At 56.5% G+C, this 24,710-nt stretch overlaps 2 protein-coding genes across 9 annotated transcripts in view; both read right to left on the reverse strand.

The window, feature by feature from the left end:
* Positions 1 to 409: 409 nt before the first annotated feature.
* TNNT2 (troponin T2, cardiac type) lies at positions 410 to 19,245 on the reverse strand. 7 transcript variants are annotated; one of them, XM_032288699.1, is made up of 17 exons: positions 19,117 to 19,245; positions 14,547 to 14,601; positions 13,251 to 13,261; positions 13,133 to 13,147; positions 10,963 to 10,992; positions 9,273 to 9,338; positions 8,892 to 8,927; positions 7,973 to 8,006; positions 6,762 to 6,822; positions 6,342 to 6,458; positions 5,469 to 5,546; positions 4,823 to 4,933; positions 3,922 to 3,927; positions 3,452 to 3,561; positions 2,801 to 2,891; positions 1,015 to 1,055; positions 410 to 649 (listed from the first exon to the last, which is right to left on the reverse strand). In XM_032288699.1, the coding sequence occupies exons 2-17, from the start codon at positions 14,585 to 14,587 to the stop codon at positions 604 to 606; spliced, it is 894 nt and encodes a 297-aa protein (XP_032144590.1). In that variant the 5' UTR covers positions 14,588 to 14,601; positions 19,117 to 19,245; the 3' UTR covers positions 410 to 603. The 7 variants fall into 7 exon arrangements, with proteins under 7 accessions (XP_032144590.1, XP_032144588.1, XP_032144589.1 ...); XM_032288697.1 differs by having other exon boundaries at positions 3,922 to 3,930; positions 14,547 to 14,600; positions 19,117 to 19,244; XM_032288698.1 differs by having other exon boundaries at positions 3,922 to 3,930; positions 10,963 to 10,989; positions 19,117 to 19,244.
* A 3,696-nt stretch (positions 19,246 to 22,941) lies between these two features.
* Positions 22,942 to 24,710, reverse strand: part of LAD1 (ladinin 1) — an 18,909-nt gene continuing 17,140 nt past the window's right edge. For both annotated transcript variants that reach the window (XM_032288704.1, XM_032288705.1), the window contains 2 exons: positions 23,971 to 24,045; positions 22,942 to 23,614 (listed from right to left, as the gene is read on the reverse strand). In XM_032288704.1, coding sequence (XP_032144595.1) covers positions 23,609 to 23,614; positions 23,971 to 24,045 — 81 coding nt within the window. In that variant the 3' untranslated portion in view covers positions 22,942 to 23,608. The remainder of the gene's footprint in view (positions 23,615 to 23,970; positions 24,046 to 24,710) is intronic.

The following is a 24,710-nucleotide window of genomic DNA, read 5'->3' on the forward strand; positions in this document are numbered from 1 at the left end:
CTTGAATAGCTGCTCAATACAAACAGCCCTCCTTCCTTCCTCAAGGGCTCCCTGACCCTCAGATGCCTGGTTCCTAGGGCCCTGGCTAGGAGGAGGAAGAGAATAGGAACCATCCAAAGAGCCTGCATTGTACTCCAGTGAGTGACTCATGCAGGGAACGCTCTGTCCCCCTTGACAGCACTTTTCCCATGTGCTGTTTTGGTCACTGCCAGGAGCTATGATCAGCCCTTTCCACTGTTCCCACCTGCCGGGCTGCAGCCCTGCGCCCCGCGCCCTCTCCCCAGCTGGAGGCAAGCAGGGAGACCTGACCGGGGAAAGCTCCTCCAGGCTTGGAAGACACCGGGGCCTGCGAGACTAAGGTCATGCCTCAATTTCTCTCACTCTGAAGGGGAAGTGACAGAAAGGCCAGTCAGTGTGTGGTGGCTTTTTATTGCTGGTGTGGAGTGGGTGTGGGGGCAGGCAGGAGTGCTGGCTCCCAGCTGAGCCAGCTCCCTATTTCCAAACAGGAGCTGCCTGGGGTCCCAGGAGGGCCCGGGAGCTGGGGCGTGCAGGCTGGGGACAGGTACAAGCGAGGAGCAGATCTTTGATGAAGGAGGTTGGGCTCTACTTCCAGCGCCCGGTGACTTTGGCCTTCCCGCGGGTCTTGGAGCTGCAGGAGAAGCAAGACTGAGTGACATGGGGACACAGGCAGGGTTGCAGGTCACCTTGGGGCTGGGGTAGGATGGGGGTGCCAAAGGTGAGAGGAGCAGCTGGGAGCTGCCTTCAGGGGCAGAATAGGGCAGCAGCCTGAGGCTGGAGGGAGGCTTCTCCACCCCACATCCCACCCCCGTCAGCAAGCAGAGGCCACAGGGAGGGGAGCACAAGGCCCAGAGGAGCCTGAGAAGGAAACCTGTGGGCTGAAGCAGGAGGAAGCCCTGGGAGCCTGCGGCCCTCCATGGAGGAGTGGGATGACGGCTGGAAGGTGGGAAGGAAGAGGCGGGGCTGGGCTAGGCGTGGATGACCTCAGACACTTACACTTTCTGGTTATCGTTGATCCTGTTTCGAAGAACATTGATCTGCAAGAAAAGTGGGAAGGACAAGGAGCATCACTGGAGCTCCAGGTGGCCTGGGGATGGGGAGCGGCGCTGAGCATAGCGGTGCAGGAGGAGGAAGAGGAGGAGGAGCACCAAAGAGCAGGAGGCTAGGAGGATTTAGGGTAGTTAAGGGTCAACGGGGGCCCGGGAGCCACAGGCAGAACAAGGAGAAGCTTCCAGATGCCTCATGGGCCTTTTGCTGCAGGGTCCCAGGGCCACAGTAGGTTCAGGATGAGGGTCCCATAAGGAAGGCCTCTGAGAGCTGGGTGCAGAGCTGGAGGCTGTGTCACGGAGCCCTCCTAGCAGCCAGCCCAAGACCCCTCTGGGGCACCCTTGCCCAGCTGTATACCACCCCAGAAGCTATGCCCTGTGAAGGGTAGCATCCCATGCACCACCCCTGCAGGGCGCCGTCCCAAACTTTGGCAAATGTGTCCTGTTGGCCAGTCCAGAGTTAAGTGGGAAAAAGAAAGAAAGAAAGAGAGAGAAAGAGAGAAAGAGGGAGGGGGGAGAGAGGAGGGGAGGGAGGGAGAAGGAAGGAAGGAAGGGGGGGAGGGGGGGGGGGGAGGGAGGGAGGGAGGAAGGGAGGAAAAAAGGGAGGGAGGGAAAGAGGAGTGGAAGGCACAGGCCTAGAGAGACCACAACAGTGGCTGAACACCTGCTGAGCACTTAGGGGGTGCCAGGCTCTGTCCTGAGCGCTTTCCCAGATAGGAACACATAGGACTGCTGTGAGGACATAGTAAGTTAATACATGGGAAATTCTCAGAACAGTGGTCAGAACACTAGAATAATAACAATAATGAGTATTATTATCTCTGTCACCCTCACAATCACCCTCTGAAGTGGGCTGCAGTGTTATCTGTGGAAATGGAGGCAAGCAACTGTGGACTAACTCACCCAAGTTCACACAGCTAGCGAGGGGCACGCGTAGGAACTCAGCCCAGGCAGCATGGCTCTGAAGTCCATGCCGCTGTGGCCAGGCAATGCAGCCTCTCTCCGTATTGGGAGGTAGGAGCACCCTCTAGCCACTAGTGCCTGAGCCTGCCCAGGGAGGGGCTCCTTGCCCAGGGAGGAGTGGTTTGGCAGGAGCAGCAGAGGAGACCCTCCAAGGGAAGCTGACTTCTTCCCTTCGTTAGCAAAGAGGCCCTGGGGCAGGCGGGGGTTGGGAGGCGGTGGTGGCAAGGAGGGGCTGGCGCCCAGCTCTGAGCTCAGGTGTGCAGCATCAGTGTCCTCTAAGCCATTTCCTTGCCTGGTGTTTGTTCACCTAGGACCCTCATTAATGCACACAGGACCCTGAAAGGCTGTGGGCTTGAGGCTCAGCCTAACTGTGCCTGCACCAGGGCCTTGGGTGTGCGTGGGGAGAAGCGCCTCCCTGGTGGCAGCCTTCTCCCTCCACTGGGGGTCCTAGCTTGGTGCATCCTGGTTCTTGTATCCAGCTCAGTGCTCTGAGCTGCTGCCTCCATGTGTTGGAGACCCCCAGGTTTGGAACCCCAGGAAAGTGTCTCTGCTTAGCCCCAGCGAGCTCTCAGACACTTCCAGCAAGCAGTCACCAACGCGGTGGACACGGAACCCTGCTGAAGGCCAGACAGCAGGGGCAGACAAAGGAGCTAAAGGGGGTTGGTGGGGAATAGGGACAGGGACCCGGTGACCTGCTGCAGTATTGCGTGGCCCAGTGAACCAGGAGGAGCATGTGATGGAGAGGCTGGGCGGGGAACAGCATGGCGCCCCACCTCGTATTTCTGCTGCTTGAACTTCTCCTGCAGGTCGAACTTCTCTGCCTCCAAGTTATAGATGCTCTGCCACAGCTCCTTGGCCTTGTCCCTGCAGGGGCAAGGGTGGGAATGCAGTGAGGGCCGGTAAAGAACAGCCCTCATGGGCCTCTGTCCTGGTCCCGGCCCAGCCCCCAAGGTCCCAGCCCTCCTTCCCACCTCCAGGCCTGCGAGGGTACCCCAGCCCACCCCCTGGCCCTGGCCCTGCCTGGGGACCAGACAGCAGCCACCAGTGCTCAGGAACGGACACCAGGGGCTGCCAGGGCAAAGCTCTGGGAACACACGGGCAGCGGGAGAAGCCCTCCTGGCACAGGACAGCATCTAGTTCAACCCCTGTCCTGACACCCGTGTGCAGATGGGGAGAGTGAAGCTCAGAGAGGTGGGGCACCTGCTCCCTTCTCTTTGCCCGTCAACAAAGCCCACAAAGGAGCTCGCCCGACCTGCTGGTGCCAGCCCTGGTCCCTCCAAACTTGCCGTGGGAAAATATGTGAGGCAGTCACGCCCTCTGGTGGCTCACAGCAAGAAGTGCCCTCAGCCCAACTCCCCCCACCCCCACCCCAACACAGCCACCAGATGCAGCTGTGCCCCAGGACCACTCCTCCCAGCCCCCACCTCAGCTGATCTTCATTCAGGTGGTCGATGGCCAGCACCTTCCTCCTCTCAGCCAGAATCTTCTTCTTCTTTTCCCGCTCGGTCTGCCTCTTCCCACTTTTCCGTTCTGTCTGAAGGGTGTGGGAAGCAGAGAAAACTGGCTAGACTGCCCCCTCCCTGTCCCCTAACCCTCCCCGAACCCTCTGGGGATAGAGCAAGCCTGCAGGAGAGCCCGGTTCTTATGCTCTTTTTCCTGCCATACCCCACACTACCAACTACATGCATTCCCTGGGGAAACTGAGGCAGGGGCAAGGGGGATCACGTCAGCCTCTTCCTCCTTTACTTAACTAACCTCCCCCACCTCTCACCAGCCTCCCCGCCCCCCAGCCAGCCCAATCTCTACACTCTTCCCCTCCAGCAAGGCGCCGTCCCCTCCCAGGGAGTTCCCCAAAACTACAGGGAGGAAGAAGGTTTGAGGTTTTGGTACCCACCTGGGCCTGCTAAACCGGGAAACCATGAGAGAGAGGCCCAGAGAAAAAGACCAAGACCGCGACAGAGACACAGAGAGAAGGCAGAAGACAAAGGGAAGGAGAGACACGGAAGAGAAGATTCAGACACTCGCTGTAGGCAGCCGGGCTTACTAGGACGTGGGTCTGGGGGTTACAGCAGGGACTGCTTTGATAGCAGGGTGATGATGCCAAAGTCTTGGCTGGTGTGGTCACCGTGGGGACAGAGGCAGGGGTGGCCTAGTTCTAAGCTGGGGACTGAGCTGGAGATCTAAGGAAATGTTTTGATTCCGTCACTACCTAGAGAAAATCAATTTCACATAGCCCTGCTCCCTTAGGAACGGAGGATGTAGGAGGAATGGCGCACAAAATTAGGGACTGAGAGTGAGTTTCCAGGAACAAACAACCTCACATCTGTGTGGCACATAGGTACTTTCCATGGTAGCTCATTTGAGCTTCTCAAACCATCAAGGCAATATGAGTGCCGGATGAGGAAACCGAGGCTCAGAGGTTGCAAAAGGTCACACAACCGTATGTGGCAGAGTTGGGTCTCCAGCCAGAGTTCTGACTCTTAGCACAAGGCTTTTCCAGCTGCACCCATCCTCCTTGGGGGCTCTTGAGCACTGCTGGGGCCAGACATGAGGTGCACCATTGGTGCCCCAGGGTCTGCCCTTAGCCCCTACCCCAGCAGACCCCTCCTAGTGCAAGCCATGGTCAGGCTGAGAACCAGCTCAGGGCCTAGGCACGAGGAGATGTCAGTCTCCCACCTGCAGCAGCTGGGAATCTCTTCCTGGGAACTGATCTAGTGTCTACCTGCCGCAGTGGACAGCTCATTCTTCAGGGCTATACCAGGTCCTCCTGGCGACCCCTGCTGCTCCCCACCTACCTTCTGGATGTAACCTCCGAAATGCATCATGTTGGACAAAGCCTTCTTCTTCCGGGCCTCGTCCTCAGCCTTCCTCCTGTTCTCCTCCTCCTCTCGTCGAGCCCTCTCTTCCTGATTTACAGGGCGGAGGAAGAAAGCAAATTAGGGAAAGGATGGGAAACCTCAATTCTGGGCTGAAGCTTGTGGTGTTTATGGATGAGTTCAGCCTACTCCCTGCTGGGTAAGGAGCTTTCTGAGGGGGTAGCTCCCAGCACAGGACTGGTCCACAGGAGTCCACTGAGTGAGAAATGACGGCATGAATGGATAGGTCCTGATGCTCTCATATGAGGTCTCGTCATCCCCTCAAGCTGGGAGTGCCCCAGGAAGACCTGCTGCTCTGGAAATGCAGCCGCACAGGAAGAGAGCTACAGGGCCTTCAGTTCCCACGAAGTCTGCACTGGGGAAGGGATGACGACTGGAGAGTCTTATAAAATAACACGTTCATAAGGACCCAGACATTCCTCTCTTGTTTGCTGCCCAGCACTTCCTAGGTTGATATTGTCTCTTGACTGAATTCAGGTTGATGAATAAATAGAGAGGGGCCTGGGAGCCCAGCAGGAGCTGGGAGCATGGGGGGCTCTGTGGGCCTGGGCTGGGCGTCACTCACAGCCAGGCGGTTCTGCCGCTCCTTCTCCCGCTCATTCCGGATGCGCTGCTGCTCGGCTCGCTCGGCCCGACGTCTCTCCTAAGGAGAAGAGGCAAAGCCCGCCCAGGTGTACATGGGGAGAAGGTGACGTGGCAGGAACAGGAAACTTCATGGGGTGGCAAGGGAATTCCTAGGGGGTTCCTCCCAGAGTCTTGAAGCAGTGGTGCCCGGCCTCCAAGGGCTTCCACTTTCAACCAGCTCCGTGGACATGCACACCAGGCAGTGACCCACCTCCAACATTCCTCGTGGCGAGACCGTCCGCCACAATTGGGAAACATCAGGTGGGTTCCTCCTGAGCTCTGCCCCCGCCTCCAGCCCACCCTGCCCTGGCAGCTGCCCTGGATATATGCTTGGATAGATGGCCAAGTCATTGCTCCAGCCAGAGCAGCACGTCTGTGGGAAGGCAAGTTAGCAATCAAAGCAGCCTCCACGCCCTGCAGGAGAAGGATGTGGGATTCTGCAGGTCACACTCAAGTTCCCTTCCTCGGTGGGGGAAGAAGAGGCAAGGGCAGAGGTGGGGCAGCAGACATGTGATTAGTCGGTCCACAGCCAGGGCCTGAGTTAGCCCTGGGGGAGGCCCGAAACAGATCAGACTCAGCTCTTGTGAGCTGGTCAAGAAGCATCCAGTCTGGTGGGGAGAAGAGGCAGGGACCCAAGAAACCAGTCAGGGCTGCAGGAGCAGTTCAGGGTGCTGGAGGGCCCTGAAGGAGATCTCACACCTAGCCAGGTTTGAGGCACCAGGGAAGGCTGTCTGGAGGAGGTGGGGCCTCACAAAAGGGATGGAGGACAGATTGCGCCATCAGGGAACGATGGGTGGGCAGACTGGACACCTACAATCCTGTCTTTGAGAGAAACGAGCTCCTCCTCCTCCTTCTTCCTGTTCTCAAAGTGAGCCTCGATCAGCGCCTGCAGCTCGTTCAGGTCCTTCTCCATGCGCTTCCGGTGGATATCCTGCAGGTGGACCGCTGTGGCTCAGAGGCTGCCACTCCAGAGTCCAGGGGAGGGTGGGTGGGCTAGACACCCCCCAACACAATGCAAAAGACCTCGGGCAGGGACCTGGCCAGGGAAGGGGCAACTGTGGCCTGAACCCAGGACCATGCTCATGGACGGGCACTCATCCTCACTCAGCCTGGCTAGTGCTGCACCCCGTCCCACCTGCGCGCTACCCCAGCCCAAGGCCATGAAATCCCTGTCATCGGGAACCCGTGGGACTATCCCCAGCCCAGGCCCGCACAACCCACAGCCACCGCTCACATCAAAGTCCACTCTCTCTCCATCGGGGATCTTGGGAGGCACCAAGTTGGGCATGAATGACCTGTTGGAGAGAGAAATCGTCAGTGAGCATCAGCCCCATTCTGGACCTAGGGACAGAAGATGTGCAGGAAAGGCAGGGCCCTGCTCCTGCCTAGAAAATCATCTAGCACTGCCCCGACCAGCCACAGCAGTGATATCAACACTGACATCAACAATGGCGTCCTCAGCCTTGCTCAGCATCCAGGAATGCACAAAGCTCTTTCACATGTGCGATTTCATTTCATGCTCACGATATGCCCATGAAGCAGGTACCATTAACCTCATTTAGGAGAACTGGGGCTTGGGGAGGCAGAGTGACTTTCTCAAAGCCACACAACTTGCAATCAAAGAAGCTGTGACAAGATGGCGTGCTTATCAGACTCCACATCCCCGTGGTGGACCCCGCAGAAACTCGCTGTGAAGCCGGCACTTTTGCAGTTTGGTCCTGGTCCCAGCACATGCCAAGACCCAGGGGGTTCTCTGATTCTTGGTGTCCCCCAGCTCCCTGCCCTCAGGTGTGTGGAGCTGAAATGAGATACTGCAATGCACAAGAGGGCAGGAAAGGGAAAGGCACTGGGCAAATGAATAGATCTGGAATGTCTTGGACGGGTTTCAGAAGCCCCCACTGAAATGGGAAGAGCCTGTGAGTGGGCAGAGGTGCCACCGCTGGCAGGGTTGGCATCACCAAAAGGGAAATGCTCCCTATTCCCCAGCCCCCCAGCACACACCACCTCCAGGTGGGCTTCATGTGTGTGGCACCAAGCCACCCTGCCCTGTCCTCTCTCAGCTCTCTGAAGCCGCCATGCCTAGGCTGGCATGGTTCCATTGTGTGGATTCCCACAATTTGCTTCCCTTTATCCCCAGGTCCCACCTCAGCCATGGAGGAGGGTGTTCGGGCCATGCTGTGAGAGGAGAGTGTTCAGGGCCCTTCCTCTAGAAGAATATAGTCCTGCCCTGCCAGGGTGCACGATTGGTGGTGAGTGTTGGGTGGAATTCAGCCCTCACTCATTCCCTTAGGAAGAGACCCTTATGCAGTACACAACTTGTACAACTATATGTGGTGGTCTGTACCCACCAACCCCACTGCCGTGTCCACACTGCACCCCTGTTCCATCATCATCCTCTCTCCCTGAGCCTCTGCTCCCAGTTCTACCCAGGTGCATCCCACTCACCTGGGCTTGGGTTTGGACTCCTCCATTGGGCCATCTGGAGGAGACAGAAGCACACAGCCATGGGTCAGGTGGCCCCAGATGTGGTCCCAACCCTACCTTTGATGAGCTACCGCCCCTGTTGGTTTCCATGTCTCCATCTGCACAGTGAGTCTCCTCCAGCACTGGGGAGCCCTGATCCCAGGGGCGTCCAGGAGAATGAAGCCAGCAGGGGTTGCAAATGCCACCCTCCCTCTCCATGGAGTTCTGCAGGGCACACACTCACGCAGTGCAGAACTTCACATAAAGCCTTCTCTCACTCACCAGTTCAGGGCAAAGCAGTTTTGCTACTGTTGGGTTTCATGGTGAGGAGGAGTCCTTTGGAAAGGTCCCCAGGGGTCCTGGCCCTAGAATCCCCTCCCAGGTCTTTGCCTCCTTTGTTACCCCCTGGACTTCCTGGTGGCCATAGGGCAGAAGCTGACATGATTTCAAGCCCCAGCTGGTTGTCCCATCCTCTCTGGAGAAGTGATTGGGACCGGCTACAGCGTGATGGTGACCGCAGAATGGGCCACCATGACCATCTGTGCCTTGGGGTCTCATTCTACAGATACCACATCCTACAAGTGATTTCTCCACATAAGCTCTGGGAGCTTCATGTGTGGATATGAATTCTGGGTCCCATTGCTCTATCCAGACCAGGGGGCTGGACAATGGCCCCCTTTCCCACTGGGTCCCGCCATTGCAGCTTCTCTGGGATGAGAAGGGGCAAAGTTTAAAGCTCAACATCAAAAACTTTGCAAGTGCCACCAAGTTCTGTCCTCTCCTCTCCCAAACCCTCTCAGTGCCCACCCACTTCCCTGAAAGGAGCACTGTGGGCACTCTCCTCCAAAGCTGCTGTAAGGGGTTCCTCTGCCACCCTCTGCCTCTCCCCTCTTATCCTTACCTTCAGCCTCCTTCACTTCCTCCTCTTCTCCAGCTTCTAAATGAAACATGAGAAATCAGTCAAGGTCCTTGTTCTGAGCTCGAGTCGTCCCCCACCAAGCGCCTCCCCCACAAATAAGTCCTAGCCAAGATGCACCCTGTTGGTTTTGGGGGTCACAGAGCTGTCTCTCACACACATGTTCCCCTGGACCCAAGACTCTGACTCAAGAGAAGCACTGGATCAACGTTTGTTGATTGGGCAATCAACCATTGAATCTCGGCCAATAGGAGGAGCAGGTGCACATAGGAGAGCCTCTTCCGGGGGGGTTTCTTACTGCCTCAGGAATGGCTCTGGGGGTTCTCCCCACCCCTGAGGCTCCTGCACCCTCATCCAGAGACTTACCCTCTGCCTTGGTCTCCTCGGTCTCAGCGTCTGCTTCAGCCCCGCCCTCAGCACCCTCCTCCTGCCCTGGAGAAGTGAAACAGAGACAGTGAACAAGCAGGCCCCACTCCTGCCATCATGCAGAACCCGGAGCAGAGAACGGGCAGTGAGGAGTGGGAACGGGGTTAAGACGTCTAGATCCAAATGAATTGGGGGCAACTAACGTGAATGCCAGGGAGGTTGCCATTCTTGGTTTTGACTGTCGGCTGCCTCCCCCCACCCAGCTTAGCCCACCTGTCCCAGTGACCTCCCTGATGATGGAACTCCACCCCAACTTTCCAGCCCAGAGGTTCCACCCTGTGTCTGGCACCACAGGACACGCCCTGCTTAAGCTAAGTTCTCTGGAAGATCCTCTCCTGAACTTAGTGACTCTGGACGCCCTCCATCCACATCTCAAAAAGAAACCAAAAGACTATGACTGTGTGGCTGGATGGCACGCCCAATATCTGGATCTTCATACTATCCAAAAAGCGGACAGGATTTTTCTATTTTCAACCATTTGATTGGCAGGATGTGGCCCCCATCTCTATCAGGCACCTGGACTAGACAGACAGATAAGGCAGACAGGATGCTGCCTGGCCTGGGCTCTGGCCTGGGCTCTGCCTGCAGGAAGTGATCTGTGATGCCCGATCAACATTTGTGGTTGGGCGATCAATGGTTGAATGGTTGATGCACTGGGAAGTGGGGGCCTCTTGGCAGAGGGAAAAGAAAAAGCCTCAGGCAGGAGGAAGACACCGTTGTGGGAGAAGGATCGGCCTTCATGCTCTCTGTCCTCCCTTCCCATGTCTGAGTCCTCTCTGAAGCCTGGAGATGCCTTTTCTTTGATCCCTGCAGGAGGCTTATCCCAAAATGATCCTTTTAGAAGGTGTGAGAGCTGAGGGCTAGCGGGGAAGAACAGGGCCATTGTGGGGTCCACCTTTAGGCCATCTTGCTCACACCTCTGCCACCTCATCTGACATGTCATTACGTGTACAACACACCCCACCTCACCCAGTGGCCATGCCACATTGCAGGATGGGGAGCCCACCGCCTCCCCGGCCCACCTACTGCATCTTGAGATATCGCTGTCAGAACGCACTTTCTAAAATTAAGCCCTAGTCTCACTCCCTTGCCCTGGTCCTGTGCCCCCCATCAGCAGGGCACATCTGATGGCTGACGTCATGTCCTTCCTGCTCTGGCTATTTCCAGCCCCCTTGGCTGCTCTCCAGAGGACTCTGTCCCCAGACACCCCAACCAACACCCTGGCCACCCTGTCTGGGCACTGTCCAGCTCCTAGGGAGGACCCAGCACAGAACCCTGGGACGTGTGTGGGGGCAGGGTGGCGCTGCTGGCTTCCAGATGCTGGGCCCTCTCTATGGCCACATTTCGGGCAGCTTGGGAAACCAGCCAGCCTGGGTCCCTCCCACCGCCCAGCCCAGGGGAAGGATCAGAAACCAGGGAGAGGAGCCAGCGGTCCTGAAGGTCAGACATGATGAGCAGCTCAGAACTGTGACCCTGCTCCGTCGGAGGCTGGGGAGGAAATGAGTGACCCACTCCATCCCTGCCCCTCACTCAAACACACCCCCCGCCCCCAGAGCAGGGCCCCTGGACAAGCAGGCTGCACTCGGGACAGCAGGAGCAGAAAGCAGCATGGAAGGAAAGGCTGTACTACCGTCTTCGTCCTCTCTCCAGTCCTCCTCTTCTGAGGTTCAGGGAGTGGCCGCAGCGGAGGGGAAAAGCAAGACAGGTTAGTGTGGGAGCAGAGAGTCCAGGGCAGGCGCAGCCCCCAAGCGCAGTGGTTTTACAAGTGTGGGCTTTGGAGTTAGGCCAGCGTTCCAATTCCCAAGCCACCACTTTCCAGCAACAGGGACCACTCTCTTCCCAGTTCCTTCCTTGAGCCTCAGGTGCCTCATCAGTAAAATGGGAATCATTCTACTCACTTCTCAGCCGTTGTGAGGACTGAATGACCTAGCCTGCATAAAGCGCCCAGCAGGTGCCCGGCACAAGAGGAGCATGCGCCCTGGGGTAACTGCACTGCGTCTAGACGACAGAGCCTCGGCTTCCCTCTTACTAAGACAGAGGCCCCCAAAGAGCAGAGAGTGGGGCGCAATTCACTCCTATCAAATGTCCTGCCTTCAATGAACCTGCCCATGTTCCTGCTCTACATGAAGCTCTTGGATATTCTGCAAACCATATCCGTTTCCACGCTTTAGAAAGCCTCACTGGAGAGCCTGGCCCCAGGAGAGATTTGCCCGGCCTGTTGGGAGGAGGCTGCCCCATCTAAGAAGGGCCGGGCATTGTAACCCTAACAGAAGAGACTGCATCTCCAATAGTTGTTCTGTGCACAAATATCTGCCCAAAAAACAGTTCCAGCAAGTGGAACAATTCCTCTTCTGGAAGAAAGACACGTGGCACTGTCTATCCTGCAGGCTTAATGGACACCCATCTGGACGTTGCCCTCTCCTGATCATTTGCAGCCAGCTCCTCAGCTGTGCGGGAGGTGGGTCTCGTCTATTCATGGCAAGCAAGGCAGGCGCTACACGGCTCAGATCCCAGCACACCAGAGAATGACTGTAAACTCACAGCCAGACTCTACTGCATGTGGCAGGCAGGTGGGTCCCAAATCCAGAGACCTACGTCTCAAACTCCACCACCTCAAACCTGTTATAAGGAAGTGCAAAATCCTCCAAAACAAAGGGAGGGCTATCATACAAAGAGTCTGTTCAGGGAACGCAGCGGAATTTGGAGCCAGTTAGATTTTGGATTCAAAAAAATATTTCCGACAGCTTCTGAAGTAGCTGGTATTCCTTGAAAACCAAAAAAAGACTCCTGTGGCCTTTTCCAGTTTCTCCTGTGAATTTCTCTTCTGTGTCCTCTTTGGCCGGACACCCCTGGAACAGCCCTACATGTGCAGGCCGGTCCCCGTTTTCCCTCCGAACCATGGGGAGCAAGGGAGGGGCCACTGGGTTCCCTCCCCAGACGTTCAGTAGAGATCCTTCTCCTAATGTCTACACGCCACATGCTGAAGTGACTTGAGCACTAGAAGGCAGGGTCCACCTGCCTGGGGGGTTGGGGGAGGACTGGAGCGAAGCCTCTGGATCGGTGAGGGCGTTCTTTCAGGGAGGTGTGGGACCTAGGGCTGAGGAGGGCAATGGGTTAACTGATCAGAATAAGAGCAGCAAGAGGGGCCTCTGCAAGGTCAGAATAATGACAAAGCTTCATGCCTAGATAAGGCGCCTCAGATCACTGAGCAATTTCATACTCACAATCGCATTTGAGAAATCACTAAATGGAACGTTTGTGGGCGTGATCATGGCGTTGTGGTTATGGTTTTAAGTGGTGCATATCTCTTAGAGATACACTGAAGTGAAACGTTGAAGCATGAAATGACGTGGTGTCTGGGAACGATTTTGGAAGTCTGCTCCAAAGTAACTGGGGGAAAATGGAGTATAGAGGAAAGAAGGTTGACCCTAGGCTGATGATTGTTGAAGCTGGTAATGGGTACACTGGGTAGGGGGAGCACTGTTATTATTATTATTGCTACCTTTATGTGCATTTATGTTTTCCCATGATAAAAGGGAAAAGAAGCAAAACTAATTAGGAAAAGCGGTCATTGTGTTTGAAGCAAATGGCAAAAGAAGAGCCAGTTTTCAATCATTTGCCTCAAGACCTGAGCAACCCAGGTAGGACTGATTCCCATCCCAGGGGGCCCTGTTGTGGGAGGATCTTGCTCAGCTCAGAGTGAGGAGCAGGGACAGATGAGCTGCTTTCCCAGGGCTCCCAGGATTTCCACATTCCTGAGCCTGCCGCTTTCTGGCTCTCCACCTGCCTAAGGTACATACCTTCAACAGCTGCTTCTGCTCAGAAGAGAAGTCCAGGCAGGAAGAGAAGAGAGAAGAGGTGGATCAGTTTCGAACCAGGCTGTCTGTGATCCAAATGAGTACACACGTTTACGCTTACCTTCCTGCTCCCTGAGAGCAACAGGAAACACTGTCAGTAGCTCGCACGCACACACGCACACACACACACACACACGCATGCAGACAGGCCTGCACACATATGCATACATGCATGCATACACACACATGCACACACAGGCTTGCACACATACACACACAGGCCTGCACACATATGCACACACGCATGCATACACACACATGCACACACAGGCTTGCACACATGCACACACAGGCCTGCACACATATGCACACATGCATGCATACACACACATGCACACACAGGCTTGCACACACTTGGCCTTTCCCCAAAGATAATCACCACTTTTTTCCCTTGTTGCCTTGTGGGGTCCATGCTGCCCTGCCCACCCTGCAATGACACCCACTAGCCCAGCCTGCCCTTCCCATGCAGGGCTGCCTCCTACCATCCTCGGCAAGTCTTTACCCAGCCAGCTTGGTCTCACCAGTGTTCTGCTCACTTACTCTTTCCATCCTTGCTCAGGCTGTACACCTTTCTAGAAAGTCCTGCCCTCTCCCAAATCTCTTCTCTCTTCAAATTCTACACAGGCAGGACCTGCCTTCTCCACAGCCCCGCGGCTATTCAGCCCCGGATCTCCCTCTCCTCAGAACCCCTGCACTTCCAACAGCCCGCCCTCCACACTGGGCCCCACTGGCTAATTTCTTCCCCCAGTTTATGTCTTAACATCTCAACGGCAGAGTAAGTTCTGTGAGGTCGGGAGCTGTGACTAGACCTCTGACTCCTCCCTGGTGACCACCATTCTCCGTAGCTATTGGACCGGCTGTGTCCCACACCCTGGTTTCCCTCTGGGTCAGGGCTGTGGGCAGGTCACTGTCAGGAGAGAGCATGGATCCAAGACAAAGTGATAACACTGGGTTCTGAGCTGGGTTTTGGGGGCACAATCAGCTCTGTAACCTCCAAAGAGTAATTGAATCTTTCTCAGTCAGTTTCAGGAGACCCAACGTCTCAGCTTCTCTGTTCATGGCCTGTCCCCTAGTCAGGACAGGCCAAGGACCCCGATGACCCTGGAGCTGAACCTCTGTGCTTCCCAAAGTCCCCCAGCCTGTGCTTTGCCTGGGACCTACAACTTTTACCATGGAGATAAAGTCTCCATATCCTGGCTACTCAGGTGGAAAGGAAATGGCTATATCTCTCTCCCAGGTACCCAAAACACACACAGCTACTTCCACCCAGAATCCCAGGGCAGCTGGGCAGCTCCTGGACCAGGTGTGAGGGCGGTGGGAGGGGCCCCTGCTCAGCCTGGATGCTCCAGATACTCACCCCTCGTCGTACTCTTCCACCACCTCTTCCGTGTCAGACATGGTCTCTGCTCTCCCTCCAGAAAGAGAACACAGTCAGTGCGGGTACAAAGGGAAGACTGCCTTCCTCAGAAGAGCTCTGTCCCCCGTTGTACAGAGATCAGAGAGGCCGGGGGTGAATCTATGTCCACCTCTTATTAGCTGTGTGACTTGCAGCAAAAAAGCCTGTTTCCTCCCTGCCAAGGGGAGATAGTGACACCCACATGGCAGCAAGGCCACCTGCTGATGTCCACTTCATTCCTTGCCCCTGAACAGGCAATACTGCCTGGGGTGCTGTTTCCCATTTATGACACTCAAGACAATGTCTGCAGTTTCTCAACCTTTCCGTCCACTCTGCCCACTCCGACTCCACAGGATCTGTTTAGCACTGCACAAAGCTTCCCTGGGAGAGTGGTCAAACCAGCTGCAGCATCTGTACCGTGGAATACTACTCAGCGATAACAAGGAATAAACTGTGTATACATACAACCACTAGCATGCATCTCCAGGGAATTCCACCGATTGAGGAGGAAAAGGCAACTCGGAGAGTCACACACTGTAGAATTCCATTAGTATAACATTCTTGGAATGGCAACATGGAGAACAGATGCGTGGTTGCCGAGGGTTCTGAGGCAGCTGGGAGGGGCGCGAATGTGACCATGAAAACACACGTGGACCGGGTGTGGTGGCTCACGCCTGTCATCTCAACACTTGGAGAGACTGAGGCAAGAGGATCCCTTGAGCCCAGGAGTTTGAAACAGCCTGGGCAACGCGGCGAAATCCCGGCTCTACCACAAAAACAAAAATTAGCTGGGCGTGGTGCATGAGTGTAGTCCCAGCAACTCAGGAGGTGGAGGTGGGAGAATCGCGTGAGCCCAGAAGGCTGAGGCTGCAGTAAGCCCTGGTCCACTGCAATCCAGCCTGGTCAAAAGACTGAGACCCTGTCTCAAAAAAATAAACATAAAAAAAGAAAGCGCAGAGGAGGGATCCTTGTGGTTTGGGATCTTTTCAGCATGTCCGCTGTGGCGATGGATACATGAACCCACACAGGTTAAAGTTGCATAGAGTTTCACACGCACACACACACACACACAGTGCAATTGTGGGCAAATCCGAATAAGATCATAGATGGGTTGTATTGATGTCCAGTCTCGGTTTTGATATTGTACTAGTTTTGCAAACGTTGCCCTTGAGAGAAACTGGGTAAAGTGTGTACGCGCTCGCTGTTAAAGACAACTGTGTATTAGTCTTTAATTATCTCAATGAAAATTCCGGTTAAAAAAATGTTCCCCAGGGAACTCATCCTGAGATCATCTTCTCACTGCACCGGGAACAGATAATCTGGATTCAGATCCTCTTCCATTAGCTCGCTGAGGGTGTTTAGGCGAGTCTTTTTAACATCTCCAGACCTCAGTCCTTTCTCTGTCTCATGGAGATAAAGTGTCCACATCCTGGCTACTCAGGGTCTTTGTGAGGCTCCAGTTGACATTAACAAAAGGGGAAGGCATTAGGCAATGTCAGGTGTTGCAGTGCGCGTGTAATCACAGGGAGGGGGCAGAGAGCAAGCACTTGAGTGTGAGACTAATCTCGCTTTGAATGCTGGCTCTAGCATGCGTTTGCCTGCGACCTTGGCAAGGTCGCTTAACCTCCCTACATCTCAGCTCCCTGTGCTGTGAAGTTGCTGTTCTTCTGGGGCAGGTGTGAGGAACACAGCTGTGTACAGTGTAGGCATTCAGCTAATAAGTACTGTAACCCAGCCCTCCTGGGCCATGACAGTGCACTTCTCCAGGGACACAGTCACATTGTTTGAAACGTGAACAGCAACCCTGTTGTAGTGCAATACGCCAGCCTCACAACCTCCCTGATGTCGGCTTTCAAGGGAGAGAATGGACAGGGTGATGTGAGAGTGAGGCGGGAGAAGAATCACGGTGATGCTCAGGACCACCCTCCAATGCTCCTTCTCTGCTGCCCACCCGCTGCCTCACTCACATCAGCCAATGCTGCAGCACCAATTTCAGACCCAAGCTGCAGGATGAGGACAGAGGCACACAGAAAGTCCTGCTCACTCCCTCACCACCTCTCCCTGCACATCTCCCCATAGTTGTTGAGAACAACCCCAGGCACTCATCTGTGGACATCCAGCAAGAGCCAGGGCTCTGGTTAGTGGGGTGATGTCCGCTGTAAGGCAGCCCCTTTGAGGCTGAGTGGTTCCAAGGGAGCTGCCACTCCCCAGCTGCCCCTCTGGGTGGAGACTTCTCCAGACAGCCCTGGACTGTCCACTGCAGCCCTGGACTGACTGTCTTCAGACCCTGCTCCCATCATGTCCAGTCCTGCTGGGTTAGGGACAAGCAGGGCAGCACCAGAGTGGTCCCTCCCCTGCTCCCTCTGCTGGAGCAGGATGAGGACAGTGAGGGAGGGGCCCTGTTTACAAGGAGCTCTGGACAGCAGCTCTGAGCCACTGTTTTGCCCCAACATCCAGCGTGGGGTGGGTGGGGGAAAAGAAGAGAAATCAAATGTGCGAGGTGTTATAATGGGGAATCAAGCCTCATTCTGCTGAAAAAAGACTCAAACCCCAGAGTCTTCAAATGAGTCTTAGGATGAGCATGGCCAAAGAATAGACTTCCTAACCCCAGGATGGGTGTGGGTGACAAGTGTTGCCCAAAGCCCCAGGAGAGCACCAGAACTAGTGACTTTAGAAGTTGAGGTGCTGCTGCCTGAGCCCCAGGAGTCTGTCACTCAGTGGGAGGGAGAAAATTCTCAGAGGAACCGCATAGCTTCTAGCTTTCTCTCCTCTCCTCCCCTGCCCTTCCACCAGTTCAGAGCCACTGGGCATGGTGCTGGGGCTCAGAGGAGGACAGAGCAGCTTGACTTCTCTCCCTGTTCCTGGGAGCACCATTCAGCTCCCAAAAATAGCATGCAGACATGGAGGATGGAAGAGGGCTTGCAGCCAGCCCAGAGGACACCACCAAGCCAGTGGCTCAAAGGCAGGACCTGATGCAGGGGAAAGAGGTGGCTGAGACTGGGGGCTGCAGAATGGGAGAGGGTCAAGAACCTGGCAGGGCAAGGGAACAGAATGTCCTGAAACACCTGTGTCCTCGCACCCAAGCCCCACCCACTTCCACGGGCAGCTTTCCAGCCTAACACGTTCACAGCCAAGAGATCAGAGTCACCTTTCTCGGGGAGTAAAGCAAAGACAATAGAAGGCATAAAGCATACTGACCTTCGGGTCAAAACCATCTGGGTTTAAAGCTTAGATTTTGCTGTGTGGACTTATTTCAGTCACTTAGCATCTCTGACTTTAGTTAACCAACTATAAAACAGATGAGCCTTCGGTTCTGGCCTTGTAGAAACAGTCTCTGAGTTTCTGAAGAACACGGGCCCCACCCCTCAATCCTTGTCCCCAGCGTTCAGCTGGGATTTTCCTAAGCCAACAGCTGTCAGGCCACCAGGAGAGTGAAGGTAAGAGGATGGGGAGAAGGCAGGGGAGTGGAAGTGGGGCAGAAAGTCGGGGGGCAGCAGGCAACCTGATCCTCACAGATTGCACTTTTGCAGACAGCAGGAGTATTTGCCCTGTAAGACATGGGTCAGAGGAGGAATTTAGGAGGGCACGTCGCTTCCTGGCTACAGCAAGCCAGGAATGTGCCCTGGAATTCCTTACATGCCAGGCAACCCCCTCCCCAAATGGTCCCCAGCCTGCCTGGAAGAATCTAGAAACCAAGGGAGTCCATGTCTACCACTCCTGGGCATAGAGCAAGGCCTGTCCCAAGAGGGGGTGTTGGGGTGGGATGGGACAAGGGTTACACTTGGGGACCCAAGTTAAACCCTTTCATGCCAACCAGCTGGGCTCACGCCCAAGGAAAGATTCTCCCAGTGGGGCCTTTGCCCATCTGCCCCCCAAGGGCAGCCCAGCTCTGGGTCCTGTCTGGGAGGGAGTGGCCCAGAGTCAGGTGCATCCAGTGGAATTCCCGCGTCGGCCTGGAGAGGTGCTGCAGCAGGCCCTGTGCACCTGCCTGTCCTAGTGGGACAGTTTCTGAGTTCCTGGCCTTGAGAATATGACCAGGGGACTCACCTGACTGACAGGGCTGCGTCTCACTCTGCTCTCTGGGGCTCGGAAGGACCTGCCTGGAAAGGTATAGGTGCCCCTCGGCCTGGAACAAGCAATCTGGGGGAGTCCCTTTTGATTAGAGCCCCATTGTATTTAGAGCAAGCAGAAGCTTAGCAAATACTTAGTCCACTCTACAGATGAGAAAACTGAGGTCTGGGGAGGGAAAGTGACTCATCCAGGAGTCCACAAGGCTACATCTTCAGCGCAGGTCCTCCAACCCTGGTCTCCAGCGGCTACCATGGGATTCTCTCTCTCTCTCCGCTCTACTGCACTAATCTTGAGCCCAGTCCTGGCAACCCCTCCTCTGAAGTGTGGCCTCCACCAGGAGGGGCCATGGATGTCTGTGGACACAGGCGGACTCTGGGAAAGGATGCCAGGGCACAAGACCCTCACATCACCCCATCCATTCTCTGCTCGCCCCTTCCCCAGAGCTGTGCCCAAGGCTTACCTCAGAATAGCAGCTGCTGACAGATCCTGGAGGCGTCTGCTCAGCCTCGGCAGGGACTGGGTGAGGCAGGGGATGGAGAGGGCTTTAAGCAGGCATGTGGGCTGGGGCCTGGTGAGCCAGCCCTGCGAAGGGAGGAATGTGCGACGGGGGACGGGCGGGGGAGGGGGGTGGGGGGGGGGGGTGGGGGGTGTTGGCTGCTATTTTGGCAGGTGCCAGGGACAAGGCCACAGGAACATGTACCCCACGCCATATAAGCCCATGTGGTCCTCCAGCTGCTCAGATAAGCTATTTAAAACCAGAGCAGATATGCAGGGAGCAGGCATGCAACATAAACCAGCTGTCCCTCCTGAGAATCCTGATAAAGCAGAAGCCGGCAACCCACACCAGGGAGGGCCGGCCGGGAGCAAGGCTGGGGACAGACGGTAACCTCCAAGACACTCCGTACGTCTCTGCACCAGGGTCTTGGACAGCAGAGGGCAAGAGCTATGTGCTGCTCCACTTGAACAGATGCTGAGGGTAAAGACGTCCTCTGGGCTACTGGCTCCTAATGGGCTGAGCAGCCTTGGGCAGGTTGCCGGCTCTGCCAGCCTCAGTGAGGACATCTGTAAGGTGGGTCTTCTCCATGACCCCCAAACCACGTGGCACACCCTCCTCACAAGGAATGGGCTTAAACGCTACGGGAGGTCAGACAGGAGGTAGAACTTCCAGTCAAGAACCTTGAACAGCCGGCTCATTGTGTGAGCGTGATGGTGAGGACTGCCAAAGGTCATCCCCCATGGCTTTAAATCAACCAGTGCAGGACCATGATCTACCAACCCTATTAGACTGCAGACGCATAGGTCGGGCCAGGGGTATGCCCGCTTGCTTGCGTCCGACCATGCACGTATATGTCCAGGGCTGGCCCACTGTGGGGGTCGGTAGATGATGAAAAACAGAGAGGAGGAAAGCAAGCCGGTGTGCAGCTGAGCTGACTCTCCCTCCATCTCTCTAAAGCTTCACAGCCTGGGTCTTGCCTGGCTCTGGACCAGGCCCTCCCCGCCCCCATGACCCCCCTGGCACTTCCACATCTTGCCCGTTCGTGATCCGCACCCCTCTGTTTCTCCATGAACAAAGAAAGCAATTCTGCCATTCTCTGCCATCTTGTCCCATCACACAACCACGTGTCCCACCTTCCCAGTCCTCAAGCTCTTCTCTCAATCCCTCTCCCTCAGGAGCTACCATGCTGCCTCCACCACTAGCGACCTTGAAAAGGTCCTCTGCACAGGGCACTTCCATTTGCCCCACACCCATGCTGCTATCAGACCCCTGTCCCATCCCTCAGCTGACGCCATCCCCTCCACGGTTCCCTGTGGCCTCTCAGCCCATTGGCCTTGAAAGCCCAGCTCAGGGCTTATCCCCTGCCACGTGGGCCTCCACACTGCCAGCAGACCCATGGCAGGGCAAGCTGAAGCCAACCACCTGCTGGCCAGCATCGTGAGACTGAGGAGGACCACAGGGAAGCAGGGAGACTTTGTAGAGACAGAGGCAGATGAAGGGACAGATTCCTGAGGGATGGTGAGGAAGGAGCCAGACGATCCAGAGGAAAGTGAGGGGAGCCCCTCATCCCTCTGCCTCATCCTAGCCCATGAGCAGGGCCAGCCTTGCCTCGGGTTCTGGTCTGGAATAACATAGAATTTATCAACACTTTTCCCAAACCCTTTTTTAACTTGAGGGTGGGTTACTGCTCCTCGTAAGCCAAGTAACCCTTCCAACAGGCCACAGTTTATTTGCATGAATGCCTACAAGAGGGCTCTGTGCACCTACATCACTGCAGAGCCCCATGGGAAAAGCCCAGTAGATCCTTGATGTCATGGCCCTCACGTGTACGGCTTCTAATTGCTCTACGGCAGGAGCTCCATTCAGAGCGCTGAGACAGCCACTCAGACGAGGAAACCCACCCCCCATGCAGCGACCACTCCTGGGCATAGCAGGGCTACTCCCAGCCCATTTGTTTCATGTCCCTGTGCTTGCAAAGGGATGTAAAGAGAAAACACAGCCAGAGTGGAATGGGAGGAAGCGTATACTGAAGCGATGCATGTAAATCTGAGGCTCCGCAACAGGAGAGGCCACTTGTGGGGCCACAGGGCCCCTATGGCCAGCGAGCAGAAGGGTGGGGCCAGGAGTGGTGAGTGGGAACCCTGTTCCATCTCCAGAGGGTGCCCAATGTCACCCCTCTAGGCCTCCCACCTGCCCGACACCCAGTTGCTACCACTCACCTACCCCCAGCTGAGGTCATCTTGGGCACACCCTGGTCTCCTTGTTAACTGGCTGTGTCCCCAACAGGAACGAGGGTGGGGCCCTCACTTGTCGGATTCACAGGGGAGGGGGCAGTGCTGTGGTGCCCTGGGACATTTCCCCTAGCAGCCCGCCCTCACTGGGCACCGAAGGGAGGGGTGCAGGTATGAAGGGCCCTGCTGAGGCTGCAGCTGCAGGAGCAGGCTTACTCCAGGGTTAGGCCCCACTGCCGGGAAAGGCTTCCAGGAGCCTCTCCTGACTCTGTGTGGGGACAGTTTTGCTTCCTGGGAAAGTTCACCTGTCAGGGGGACTTTACAAAGTTTAGGGCTGTCAGGCTCAGTGGCTCAGGCCTGTAATCCCAGCACTTTGGGAGGCCAAGGTAGGCGGATCACAAGGTCAAGAGTTCGATACCATCCTGGCCAACATGGTGAAACCCTATCTCTACTAAGAATACAAAAATTAGCAGGGCGCGGTGGCACGCACCTGTAGTCCCAGCTACTCAGGAGGCTGAGGCAGAAGAATCCCTTGAACCTGGTAGGCAGAGGTTGCAGTGAGCTGAGACCATGCCACTGCACTCCAAAAAAGTTCAGGGCATGAGCATGTGAAAGTCCTCTGAGGTCATCTGCTTGAGGCTGGGAGAAGGAGTTGGCTCAGGGTCGCACCTGAGGTCTGGGCAGAGCCAGAGCTGTTTAGACGTCCTGAGGCTCCGGGCAGGACTCACCTGCTCTCAGCTCTGCCCCAGCCTTGTCCTTCAACATCAGCTGTGAAGTTGGAACACTCACAAAGCTCTGGCCCCAGCAGCGGGTGGGGGTGCTCGGGGCAGGGCTCCCAGGTCCCAATGTCCCTCACTCAGGCACAGGAGACTCACTGGCCAGAGGTGGGCCAGCCTGGGGCACTGGGACCTCTGCAGATGGGGCTTTGAAGGCCTGTCCCCTGGGACACAGATCAGAGGAACTCTCACTCATTGTCACAGAGTGGGGGTAGGGCTCACCTCCCACACACCTGGGGAACTGGACTAGTGATACCCTCAGGAGCCGTGTTAAGGATCATGCTCTGAGAAGCTTCCCCAGGCACGCAGAAGGGAGGAGTGAGAAAGGGGCTCTGCACCTGGCCACACCCCGGCTGCTTCTGAGTAAAACTAAAGCAGTCAATCAAGACGGAGAGTTCTAATGATGAAAACTTTTGAGAAGCTTTAAACTACAGCCTTAAGGGGTTAACTCGGCACCAGGCTGATGTTCCTAGCTTGGTTGGTTCTAGATTCTCTGATGATTCATCATTCTCCACGCTCACAGGGGCCATGATGTTAGGATCATGGGGGCGGGGGCTGGAGGGAGTCTGTGAGGAAAGGGTAGGCCTGGCCCTGTATGTGGCTGTTCCCCAGTCGCCAAGCTAGGATTGCGGAGAGGCAAGCCACCACCTTAATGTGAGAAGAGTGGGGACTAGGAAAATGATGATCCTCCACCCCAGCCAAAATAATCCTCACACACTTCAGATGATCTCCGCTAGAAAGCAAGGCCTCTAGAGAGGAAATCACTTTTAAGGTTTCATCAGTCAATTGCACCTGAGAGTGAATGAGTTTATCAGATTCTTCCTGAGAATAGGTTTTTCAGAGAAAGGGTAAGTGGTTGCACACAAAAAGGCACTTAGCTCCTGGCCAGGGCAGCAGGCCAGGGAAGGGAGGGGAGAACAAAGCAGGGAGATGGGGCATGTGGCAGATGCACGGGCAGCTCCTTCCCAATCTGACCAGAGTGGGCCTCGGTGGCTGGGCACAGATCCCAGGGACCAAGATGGGTGGGCCCAGGGCTCAGTGATGGAGACATCACAGACACTCAGAGGCACTTGCTGGGAGCCAACGAGACAGGTGACTCTGGAGTTCTTGAGGACACCCTGCCCCGACACTGGATGGGAGCAGGAAGGAGCAGATGCTTCTGGCCAGGACACAGGCCCCATAGTGCTGCTGTGCACCTGGGCTGGGTCCCAGCATCCGCTGCGCCTGCAGTGAGGCGAGAAGTTTCCAGCCCCAAGAGGCTGGGCCGGGAAGGAGCTGGCTGAGTCTTGCAAATATTCCCGACCCCAGAGGCTCTGCCCAAACAGATCCAGAGGGGAAAAGGGAACAGGGGCAATGAAAGGAGGCAGGGGTGCTGCTGAGAGAGGCAGGGCCGGGCACGAGGGAGGCCCCTCGAGATGAAGACGTGCAGGTCTGTCTTTGCAGAGCTTGTCACACCTGTGGGGCAAAGGGCTGTGAGCACAATGCAGGGGGGTGCTCAGGACAGAAGGGGAAGGGGGCCACTGGACAGGAAGGCATCCCTTTGCCCACGCCCCACACCCACAATGGGTCAGAGCCCTGCAATCTGCCGGCTGGAGGGGCAGCGGCTCTGCAGAGGTACGGGCAGCGCAGCCAGCTGAGGGCTCGACCTAGTTCTCACGGTTGGCTCAGACCAGCCGCAAGCATAGGGATGGGGCATTCTGGGTGGACTGTGCGACCACAGGCTAATTAGCATGTGCACAGGGGGGTGATGGGGTCTCCCACGGTGCACTGTGGCCCTCCCCTGGAGAGCCAGTCCCCTCCCCACCATTCACCTCAGCGTCCAGCAAGGAGTCAGGTTTCTTTCCCCACTGAGTCCTCTTGGTAGTAGCCGACTCTTTCTGTGCCTCCTGATTGAGGGCATCAGAGTGGAGACCAGGTACTAAGGCCAGGCTCCGAGGGGCCCAGCATCCCCCAGGCCCCACATCTCCCAGGCCCAGCATCCCCCAGGCCCCACATCCCCCAGGCCCCACATCCCCCAGGCCCCACATCTCCCAGGCCCAGCATCCCCCAGGCCCCACATCCCCCAGGCCCCACATCCCCCAGGCCCCACATCTCCCAGGCCCAGCATCCCCCAGGCCCCACATCCCCCAGGCCCCACATCTCCCAGGCCCAGCATCCCCCAGGCCCCACATCTCCCAGGTCCAGCATCCCCCAGGCCCAGCATCCCCCAGGCCCCGCATCCCCCAGGCCCAGCATCCCCCAGGCCCCGCATCTCCCAGGCCCAGCATCCCCCAGGCCCCGCATCTCCCAGGCCCAGCATCCCCCCAGGCCCAGCATCCCCCAGGCCCCACATCCCCCAGGCCCCACATCTCCCAGGCCCAGCATCCCCCAGGGCCCACATCCCCCAGGCCCCACATCTCCCAGGCCTAGCATCCCCCAGGCCCCACATCTCCCAGGCCCAGCATCCCCCAGGCCCCACATCTCCCAGGCCCAGCATCCCCCAGGCCCAGCATCCCCCAGGCCCCGCATCCCCCAGGCCCAGCATCCCCCAGGCCCAGCATCCCCCAGGCCC

This window comes from Sapajus apella, unplaced genomic scaffold, assembly GCF_009761245.1.
Source record: "Sapajus apella isolate SASKATOON/1434 unplaced genomic scaffold, GSC_monkey_1.0 scaffold22, whole genome shotgun sequence".
In the NCBI taxonomy this organism is placed as follows: domain Eukaryota; kingdom Metazoa; phylum Chordata; class Mammalia; order Primates; family Cebidae; genus Sapajus; species Sapajus apella.

Excerpts from the sequence above, each read along its gene's own strand:
- TNNT2 (XM_032288697.1), bottom strand. The coding sequence starts at position 14,587 with ATGTCTGACACGGAAGAGGTGGTGGAAGAGTACGACGAGGG. Across the intron at positions 5,547-6,341 it reads TTTCTCTCAAAGACAGGATT|GAGAGACGTCGGGCCGAGCG; the intron begins GTAGGTGTCCAG and ends TCTTCTCCTTAG. Across the intron at positions 650-1,014 it reads ATCAACGATAACCAGAAAGT|CTCCAAGACCCGCGGGAAGG; the intron begins GTAAGTGTCTGA and ends CTTCTCCTGCAG.